We start from the raw sequence: 10,146 nt of genomic DNA, 5'->3' as shown, positions 1-10,146 counted from the left end.
TGGGCTTCGTGCTCTTACAACTTATGACCTTTGTCGTTGAGAGATTATAACGTTTGTTTTTCTTTATTTGTTTTGCAGTTTGACATCCACTTCCACATCGCCGATTACGTGGTAGAGGATTTTGTGTCTTTAAAGATGGACTTGATCAAGGAATAGTTGAATACAAGCGCGCGCGCGCGCACACAAAGGATACAATAAAATATTCATTGTTCATTCATTCATTCAATATTAAAGATAGTCTGTTGGTTTATTGTTTGGATTCTTTTGTTGTATCTAATACGAGGTATATTGTTGCCAAATTATGTTTAGTTGATGTTCCTTTTAAGATGTAATAATTCTACTTCACCATATTTGATTCTCTTTGTATGTATCAAAAACAAAATATTCATTTATTTTGTTTTCCACGTTTTGGGACTAAATATGTGTTGTAATTAATGTGGCGGCAATTTTTTTTCCATCTCTCTTCGCATGGGAAAATAATTGACCAGATCCTCTCTGGTCCAAAAAAATAGAAAATTACAATGTCAAGGCACATGACGGCATTTACTTATGTGTCACTTTGCATATACGAAGCCAATAAATTATATAAATATATGAGAAATTTAGATTTATAACTTGTAAAACTTACCCATATCTATATATTAATATTATATTATAACTTCAACGGAAAAAATAAAACGTGGTGAAAGAAATTGAGTCTAACTTTCAAATAAAAAGTATATAATAATTTAATTTAATCAATCTAAAAAGAATTGTAGCCAACGAAAATTATTATAGTTGGCAAGGATGCAATTCATATCCCACAAAGAGATATATATATATATATATATATATATAAAAATTTGAATTTCACTGCTGATATGAGATATGTTTTGTAAGCATTACTTGAATCTTAAGGCATGAATCTTGATGAGTTTCTAAAACCTATTTCATCTAAATTTTTGTTCACACGAGAAAATTTGTATAATTTATTCTAAGAACAAGTAATTCCACTCACAATACTCACATTCCAAGCTTCTTAATTTACGTATAAAGAAATTTCTTAGTTTTAGTGGGCCCAAAAAGTTTAAAATCTAACATTTAATTTAAGTCATCATGTTATTCTACTTAATTAGTACCTACCCCAATTCTAATATCATAAAAACTAATTCCATTTGATCCGCGGGCTGCACAAAACAAGTTATTCAGTATAACCCTGCTATATACTACCTCCAGTACTTAATATAAATACTTGTTTGGTTTTTATTTTAGTTCTAAATATAAGACCTTAATCTATTTTGTCTTTCATATTTATCTTTTTTTTTAAGGTGACCTTTGTAATAATGGTAATTGTAGTCAGTACATTTAATTAACAAGGATAATTTAAGAAAGACAACGACTATTTATTACAAATGACTAACTTAAATAATTTTTTTAATCTACTCAAATTAGTCAACTAGCTTTTATATTAAAGACCGGAGGTAGTACTTTGAAGATCATTAATCCTTGCGGAACCGGAGCGTTGAAAAAACACACCCGCACTTCGCATTGATCATAATGCCTAGGATTAGGTGTGCGAAGATCATGGCTTGGAAAGATCTGGAGAGGCTTCAGATTAAACCAGAACACTGACCAATATGATCAAGTAGCTAGAAAGAGCTACACCTTAAACTATATCTTCTATAACTTTTGATCTAGTGGTATAAGCACTCGGCCAGACCGGCTGGTTAGAAATATATTTTCCGCTCATTCTTCTTTGACTTTGTTGAATAGTATTTTTCTGGTTGGTTCTCTTATTAAGCACGAAAATGAGAGCAGATGAGTAAGTTGGGGGATTACAATGTTAGTTTGACTGGATATCCTTATAGGTGTTTATGCTAATTACTTTGACCGGATAATCTTTTATGTCTATTTTCTAGTTGACAAATTATTATACCCTGGTCATTATCAATGATGCCAATCCCCTTTGATCAGAATATAATTAATCAAATTGAGCTCGAGCTGAATTGAAAGGTCAAAACACAACTGAGATTCCATAAAATATTAATATGTCAAACCCTTCGATATAGTAAAAGCCCACATGTTGAATTTGGTAAATATTATGGGGATTACATATGTTAGTTTGACTGGATAATCCTTATAGGTGTTTATGCTAATTACTTTGACCGGATAATCTTTTATTACCTAGTTTTCAAATGCATATCTTTTCCAGTTTTACCTTTCATCCTTCTGGCTCAACTAGCTAGATAATATAATGAAAATCAATTTAGTGCAGATACATTTAGAATGTGAAGATCTTGAAACTTCCGAACGAAATAGGGCCTTTATTTTTGGTTCCAAATTGAAGTAGAACTGGTGAGGTGTTGGTAATTATAAAATGCAGAAGAGAAGGCAATACAGAGATGCACATAAACAATTCATTCATGTCACGCCGACCGGGGGAACATTGGGGCATTTTATATATGTAACTGAAGAGAAATAAATATAATGATGAGTGTCATTTAATAGATGGAGCCTATCATTATATTTCTCTCTCTTTAGAGTTACACACACACACACACATATTGCGCAGTAGAACAGTCGTCGTTTCCATCTCACAATTTTATAAAGAAAGGGGAAAAAACTCAGAGTTTAACTTCTATAGTCATTTTTTAATGTCCAATAATCAGTACTACCATTCTTCTGCAGAAAAAGGTATCATATTTGTCGATGTTGACTTAGAATGGTTCAAAAAAATTCGGCAAGAAACTCAGGAGGAGGGCAACCATTGGCGTCCTAAGAAATTTGAATGAATTTGGTGAAAAGTTAATCAGCCATATTAATGCAATGAATGCATATTAAGGAGCAGTTAGAGACAGCTGCATTATTGCGAATATATAATGGAAAGCAGCCCTATTCGTAGTATTTGAGGATGGCGTATAAGAAGAAAATGACAAAGTTCATTACCACACTGATGACAAAATGGGTGGTCATTTATCCACGTCAGAAGCATTCTCACGCTTAGGATATTAAGAACAATTACCTAGCATTATTCAAACCTTTTGAAGATGTATTATACAGAGTCTTAGCAATGGGCTGCATTAATTGTTTGAAGTTTGTGAATGCAAAATGCGACTTACGACATGTTTTAGTGTAAATATTGACAATGATACGTGATATTGATATGTCTCAGATTTTCCCAACTTTTACATATATTACTCTAAAATTAATTAGCAACTTAATCAAATAAAGAAGTTTTGGGATTAAGAAAATTAATGAAGAAGTAACGCGGGAGCATGAGCTGAAGTGATGCTGAAATCAAATCAGATAAAGCAGCCTTCCTTATCCAAATTTACCATGCAAATGACCAATTTATAAGGTGACGGAAGTTTCTTTGACACGGTAATTCTATGTTGTTTGAAGTTTTCCTATACTCAAACCATACATATATTATAGCCAACATGAAACTTCCATGGGCTTCAGTGCTGCTTCCAAGGTTGACTTATCAATCTCATATATCTATCATATCGAAGTTCTTTCGATGTTGACCAATTATGGGTCAAAGCAACACTAAATTTCTCATATATTGCAAAATTTTTGGAATTACAGAGATATGCGTTCAAATATTATATGTATAGATGCCCTAGGCTGCTTCCTTCAAGTTTCGTCAAACAGGAGGAAAGGGAGGGGAAAGAAGAGTCAAAGACCTTATTACTTTAATTTAGATGTCTTGAGCACTTATAAAACCAACGTGTCTCACCAGACATCTGGTAAGCTTTTTCTTGGATCTCAGCTCTTTATCTCTTCTGAGAGGACATCCTTTAATTTCTGTGTTGGAATTGCATTTATTGTGCTATAGCTGCCTTTGCGTAATGGGTAGGCCACCGTGTTGTTGTGATGAGAGTGGTGTGAAGAGAGGACCATGGACGCCTGAAGAAGATGAGAAACTTTTTGATTATATCAGTATACATGGCAGTGGAAATTGGAGAACGGTCCCAAAGCATGCGGGACTCAACAGATGCGGCAAAAGCTGCAGGCTACGGTGGACCAATTATCTTAGGCCTGATATCAAGAGAGGCAAATTTACTGAAGAAGAGAAGCAATTGATCATCAAACTTCATTCTGTTCTTGGAAACAAGTAAGTGCATGGTTAATTAGTTACATCATTGCTCGCTGATTGATTATATACGTGTGGTTAATGCTGAAACTTGGATTGATTGTGGCTGTAGGTGGTCGAAGATTGCAACGCATCTTCCAGGGAGGACTGACAACGAGATTAAGAACTTCTGGAACACCAATCTGAGGAAGAAGCTTCTCCAGATGGGTATTGATCCAGAAACTCACAAGCCAAGAACTGACTTGAAGCATCTCTTGAACCTCTCGCAGTTGTTAGGAACGGCTAATATTAACTTGATGAGCCCTTGGAGCCATGGGGGTCTAGGTTTCCAGCAACCAGACGTGACTCATCAGTTAGCCCAAATCCAACTTCTGCAGAATCTGTTGCAGCTTATGAACGGCAATTCCTTCAGTAACATGCAGAGCATTCTCCCGATCTTACTGAGTAAGCAAAGTTTGATCAATAACCCAGTGGAAGAAGATATAAATGGTCCAAACAGCACTCTCCCGAACAACAAAGAGTCTTTTTTGAGAGAACAAGAATTACGTGCAATCCCTGATCTATTTCCTCCAGCACTAAGCGACGCAAACAAGGATATTTCAGAATCATGGACGTACCTGGAAGGAGCATCACATCAACAAGCTTTTGATATCAACAGTAGAGTTAGAAGAACTTCTTCGTCACATGAATTGAATCAAGATGAAAATCCATTTCTTGCCACTGATTCAGCCAACCAAATGGAGAGATCCAATACTGATGAAATGGCCGACCTGCAGCCAGCTCCATCCACTGTCTTTGATGCTTGGGAAAATCTACTCCTGGAAGATGATACAAGCGATTCCTACTGGAAAGAACTTCTAGAGTAAGCTCCCCCTCGCCCAAAAAAAACCTCTCCCTGTGTGTGGAAAACAAAAAGGTTCTCTTCTATTAGGTCTAAGCATGCTCATACCCTCCATATTCTTAAGCTTATGATTTCATTTGTTGAGGGATTAAATGTTTATTTTCTCTTGTTTTGCAGTTTGACAGCCACCACTTCCTCATCGCTGGTTTCATGGTAGAGGATTTTAAGGCCCAGATGCTCAAGGAATATTCCCACAAAGGATACAATAAAACATTCATTATTCATTCATTCATTACTAAGTGTTCGTGTAGTACTATAACAATTGAATGTAAATGAGTAAAAGTGGAGAAACAAATACAATCGATATATCTTGGCTCTTCTACGTCGAGTCTGCCAGTGAGAGGGCTAATGAAAGTTCAGAATCAGGTTGAACATTACACTTGGGCCAATCGTTATGGTTTAATAGAAAGAGTTGCATTATTGACTTTCCGTTATAACTTTTTATCTAAAGCACTAGCCATCTAATACACAGAATAGAAATATTTCTTCCGCTCAATATTCCCATGCTTCTTCTTTTAGCTTGGTTCATTATTTTTCTGGTTGGTTGTCTACTTAAGCAAGAAAATGAGCGCAAATGAGATAATTGAAGTTGAAAAATCAGCTCCATTAATCTATATCTCACCATTTTCGTATATATTTTCTGGTTGACAAATAAACCTTGGTCATGAATTGATGATATAAAATCCACTGTGACCAGAACGTAATCAAATCTCGAGCTGAATTGAGAGGTTTCAAAGTCAAACTGACATTCTGTAAAATATTATATAATGAATGTCAAAACACTCGGTATAGTAAAAGCACGCATGTTGAATTTGGAATATGCTAAGAGGATTTCAAATTTTAGTTTTCCTTTCCAGTACTTAATATAATACTTATTTAACTAATTTGATTATATTAAGGAAGTTAAGTAAGTTAGTTAATTATAAAAAATATGACAAGTTTTTTCTAAAGCACCATAATCATTTTTTTTAATATCTCCCTCCCTCTTCTACTTGATTATGGTTGATGGAGTATTCATAGGGGTAATTTAGAAAAAATTGATAAATATGAAAAATAGGTCTTATATTTAGGACCAAAATCAATTTAATAATTAGATCATATATTAAGGACCGGAGGAGGATTCTATAATCTTTATAGGTATTTTTATATTTGGTTTGACCACATAAAAAATTATTATCTAGTTTTCACACGTGTTTTTTTTTGGCCGAAGTTTTCACACGTGTTTGCTTTCTATTTTTGACCTTTCGTCCTTTCGGTTCAACTAGAAAGTAAAAGGAGAAATAACTTAGCCAGGTACAATTAATTATGAAGATCTTGAAACTCGTTTTATGCCGGGGGTGGGAAGACGAGAACTTTTTTTTGGGCTAAACATAGGTATTTTTTTATTGGAGGTAATCATGTTCGAGACACTGTCAGTTACTAAATGTGAGAGCTCTTCTCCCTGTTAGTATTCAAACCTTAGTTCGCTACATTGTAAGAAACTAGCCCTCTTCACTAGATCTAATCCTGTTGGTAAAGAAGAGAAGTCGATGAAAAGTAACACATATGAATAATTCATATACATGCAAGTCCAAACCCAATAATAGTTGAAAATTTATGAGTATCTTAGTATTTATTACTATGATGATGAGCACTGAAACTAGTTTCTCACACCCAAAATGCATACGGTGCAATCTAAACTCATTTTATCCATGCAGTCCACGCAATCAATTGAAGGGAAATAATTAAATACAATGGTGGGTTCATCTAACATAATAGGTAAAACCCATCATCATGTTTAATTTATCTCTCTGGTTACACAAAACACATGGTTGAAAATAGTCTTTTCAAGTTGTAGTTTCATGCCTTGCAAAAACCCTTTCTACTCATTTTATCTCCAACAATGATCAATATATTACAATACATCTGTCGCAGAAAATGTAATTATTATATTGATTCCTTGTGCTATTAATTAATTTTGCTTCCCCATGTTACGTCTAAGAACTTGATTAAGTTATGGCTCTCAATATCCATTATTACAAATGGATCAGCATGCCACTAAATTATTTTCCTTTTATTGTACCTTTTCGCATTACACCTAACCGGTCATTTTGATAGATGGTATCTGATTAAACGATTATTCCTGTCTATAAAAACTTGGCCATAAGAAATATCAATAAAGTTATAAGATAGAGCCTTCACTCGTATAATATTAGTCCCTTGACTTTGAATGCTTCAGAAAAGAAAAAAATTCGGTAACCTTTTAGCGTCCTAATTAAGATATTGGAATGAAATTTGGTGAAAAGTTAATCAACAAATATTGACGCAATAAATACATTAAGGAGCAGTTACAGATAGTTGCATTATTGAGAATTATATAATGGAAAGCAGCCATTGATACCAATGAATTTGAGAACGCAGTGTACAAGAAGAAAATGACAAAGTTGATATATGGCCTCACTGATGACCAAATGGGTGACCATTATTATCAGAAGCAACCTCCCATGTTTACTAAAAGCAATGGCCTACCATAATTCATCCTTTTGAACACATTATAGAGTTTGAATAACGAGCCACTGTTCAAACTTTGTGAATAGTGCAACTTGCTGTTTAATTTTATAATATAAATTGGCTGATGATATGTTGACATATACGTTGAAGCATAGTTAAGCAAAAAATAAATTCCTAATTATGTTTTAGATTTTCCAAAATTATAAATACATATTACTCTAAAATTTGCAACTTAATCGATCAAATGATGAAACCAACATAATGCAGGAGCCTGTGCAGAATAATGCCAAGGTCAAATCAGATAAAGCAGCTTCCCTTTGCATACAAAGCATCAATTTATAAGGTGATATAGAAGATTCGGACACAATAAAAAGTAATATTTGGTTTTCCAAGTTGTTAGGTTTCCAATATTTGCAAATATTCACCACTATATAGCCAACCCTAAACGTCCACAGGCTCCAACGCTGCTTTTTGACTTTTCAATCTCATGCCCCTGTTATATGGAAAATCTTTCAATGTTGACCAATTGGTCAAAGCGACAATGAATTTCCCACAAAGAATAAAATTTATGGAATTTAAAGCGGCATGCATTCAAATATTATATGTAAAATATATGTGCCCTGGGTTGCTTCCTTCACGTTTCGTCAACCCGAAAAAAGGCGGAGAAATGACATCATTGCATGAATTTGGATGTCTTATAGACGCACTTATAAAAGCAACCTGTCTCAGTGGAGATCTTGTAAAACCTTTTTTCTTAGACCTCAGCTTTAGTTTATCTCTTCTGAGGGGTCTTGAGGTTTTTGTTGTTGGAATTGCATTTACTGTGCCAGCTAGCTTTGCATAATGGGTAGGCCACCGTGTTGCGAGGAGACTGGTGTGAAGAAAGGGCCTTGGATGCCCGAAGAAGATGAGAAGCTTTTCAATTGTATCAGCAAACATGGCAGCGGAAATTGGAAAACAGTTCCAAAGCAAGCGGGCCTTAATAGATGCGGCAAAAGCTGCAGGCTAAGATGGACCAATTATCTCAGGCCTGATATCAAGAGAGGCAAATTCACTGAAGAAGAGGAGAAATTGATCATCAAACTTCACTCTGTTCTTGGAAACAAGTAATTCAGCATCATATATATCATCTGTGTCTTTTAAACTTGGCAGCATTAATAATATATGATTGCCTAGTTAAGACTTCAACTCCTTGTTGTTGCAGGTGGTCGAAGATTGCAACGCATCTTCCAGGGAGGACTGACAACGAGATTAAGAATCTCTGGAACACCAACTTAAGGAAGAAGCTTCTCCAGATGGGTATTGATCCAGAAACTCACAAGCCAAGAACTGACTTGAAGCATCTCTTGAACCTCTCGCAATTTCTTGGCGTGGCTAATAATAACTTGACGAGCCATTGGGGCCATGCGGGTCTGGGTTTACAGCAACCAGATGTGACTCATCAGTTGGTCCAAATCCAACTTCTGCAGAATCTGTTGCAGCTTATGAATGGCAGTTCATCGTTGCTCAGTAACATGCAGAGTAGTCTCGCACTCTTGGGCAATCACAGTTTGATCAGTAACCCAGTGGAAGCAGATACAAATGGTCCAAACAGTACTCTCCCCAACAACTTGAGAGATCAAGAATTATATGCAAGCCCTGCTCTATTTCCTTCGGCACCAAATGAATCACGCCAGGATATTTCAGAATCATGGACAGACATAGAAGGAGCATCATCAGATCAAGAAGTTTCGGGTACCAATAATAGCCTCCCCGGAACAACATCACATGACATAAGGCAAGCAAAAAACCTACTTCCAACGTTTGACTCGGCCTCCTTCAACCATATGGAGATTAGCCCTATCACAGATGAAGTGTCAACCCAGTCAATTTCATCCACAATCTTTGATACTGATTGGGAGAAGCTCTTGGTAGATGATGATACAAGCGATTCCTTCTGGAAAGAACTCTTAGAGTAAGCCATGTCTCTCTCTCTCACTCACTATGTGTGGAAAATTAAAGGTTCTCTTCTATTAGGTTTATGACGTTTGGACTCCATGTTCTTTCAGCTTATGCTGTCTTCATTTTGGAGAGGGATTTTATATTTTATTTGTTTTACTTTCTGCAGCTTGACGTCCACTTCCGCAGCTTGATCATGAACTAAAGGCACAGGAGGGATACAGTTAATACATCGATTCTTTATTTTGGTTTTGGAACCTCTTCTCTTTCCTTCCTATCCTCTTTTCTCTTATATATTTCAACAGTTTAGATTTTAACCATTAGATTAAAATTTATAAAGAGTTTTTAAAAATATTTAGTGCACTTGCAAACCATTTGAATTAAATTTCAATATAGTTTATAATTTATTATTTATTTTATTTAATAATTTAATATTTTAATAATAGTTTTAAAATTATTTATTTATTTTAATAATAATTTTAAATATATTTAAATCTGAACAATTAAAATATTAATCTAACGGTTAAAAAAAGAAAAAAGAAAAAGAAAAAAAAAGGAAAGAGGTGGAAAAGAAAAAAGAGAGCTTCCGAACCGTCTTTATTTGTTCATTGATTATGAAGATCTTTTGCCTCTCTAGTGTTCAAATTTGTTTATCATTAAAGTCACAGATTGCAAAGTTGTGCACTACAAAATGTATGTGCTGGTTGTAATAACTCGTTTAGTTGGCTTGATGTTGTTATAT

The 10,146-nt window shown here is 34.8% G+C and overlaps 2 protein-coding genes across 3 annotated transcripts; both read left to right on the top strand.

The window, feature by feature from the left end:
• Positions 1–3,830: 3,830 nt before the first annotated feature.
• On the top strand, positions 3,831–5,280 carry LOC114740368 (transcription factor MYB41-like). 2 transcript variants are annotated; one of them, XR_003739685.1, is made up of 3 exons: positions 3,831–4,096; positions 4,188–4,991; positions 5,094–5,280. XR_003739685.1 is itself a non-coding variant. In XM_028928513.1 (3 exons), the coding sequence occupies exons 1-3, from the start codon at positions 3,831–3,833 to the stop codon at positions 5,131–5,133; spliced, it is 1,056 nt and encodes a 351-aa protein (XP_028784346.1). In that variant the 3' UTR covers positions 5,134–5,280. The 2 variants fall into 2 exon arrangements, 1 of the variants encoding a protein (XP_028784346.1); XM_028928513.1 differs by having other exon boundaries at positions 4,188–4,937.
• Positions 5,281–8,309: 3,029 nt separating this feature from the next.
• On the top strand, positions 8,310–9,639 carry LOC114740370 (transcription factor MYB41-like). The gene is made up of 3 exons (XM_028928514.1): positions 8,310–8,572; positions 8,671–9,420; positions 9,574–9,639. The coding sequence occupies exons 1-3, from the start codon at positions 8,310–8,312 to the stop codon at positions 9,596–9,598; spliced, it is 1,038 nt and encodes a 345-aa protein (XP_028784347.1). The 3' UTR covers positions 9,599–9,639.
• The last annotated feature ends 507 nt before the right edge of the window (positions 9,640–10,146 follow it).

This window comes from Neltuma alba, unplaced genomic scaffold, assembly GCF_004799145.2.
Source record: "Neltuma alba isolate B1F8T4 unplaced genomic scaffold, ASM479914v2 tig00003124_pilon, whole genome shotgun sequence".
Lineage (NCBI taxonomy): Eukaryota > Viridiplantae > Streptophyta > Magnoliopsida > Fabales > Fabaceae > Neltuma > Neltuma alba.
This window is presented reverse-complemented; position numbering and strand designations above follow the sequence as displayed.

Bases quoted from the DNA above. Each gene is read 5' to 3' on its own strand.
- LOC114740370 (XM_028928514.1), top strand. From the start codon at position 8,310: ATGGGTAGGCCACCGTGTTGCGAGGAGACTGGTGTGAAGAAAGGGCCT. The intron at 8,573-8,670 runs GTAATTCAGCAT...TTGTTGTTGCAG, and splicing joins CACTCTGTTCTTGGAAACAA to GTGGTCGAAGATTGCAACGC. The intron at 9,421-9,573 runs GTAAGCCATGTC...TACTTTCTGCAG, and splicing joins TTCTGGAAAGAACTCTTAGA to CTTGACGTCCACTTCCGCAG.
- LOC114740368 (XM_028928513.1), top strand. From the start codon at position 3,831: ATGGGTAGGCCACCGTGTTGTTGTGATGAGAGTGGTGTGAAGAGAGGA. The intron at 4,097-4,187 runs GTAAGTGCATGG...TTGTGGCTGTAG, and splicing joins CATTCTGTTCTTGGAAACAA to GTGGTCGAAGATTGCAACGC. The intron at 4,938-5,093 runs GTAAGCTCCCCC...CTTGTTTTGCAG, and splicing joins TACTGGAAAGAACTTCTAGA to TTTGACAGCCACCACTTCCT.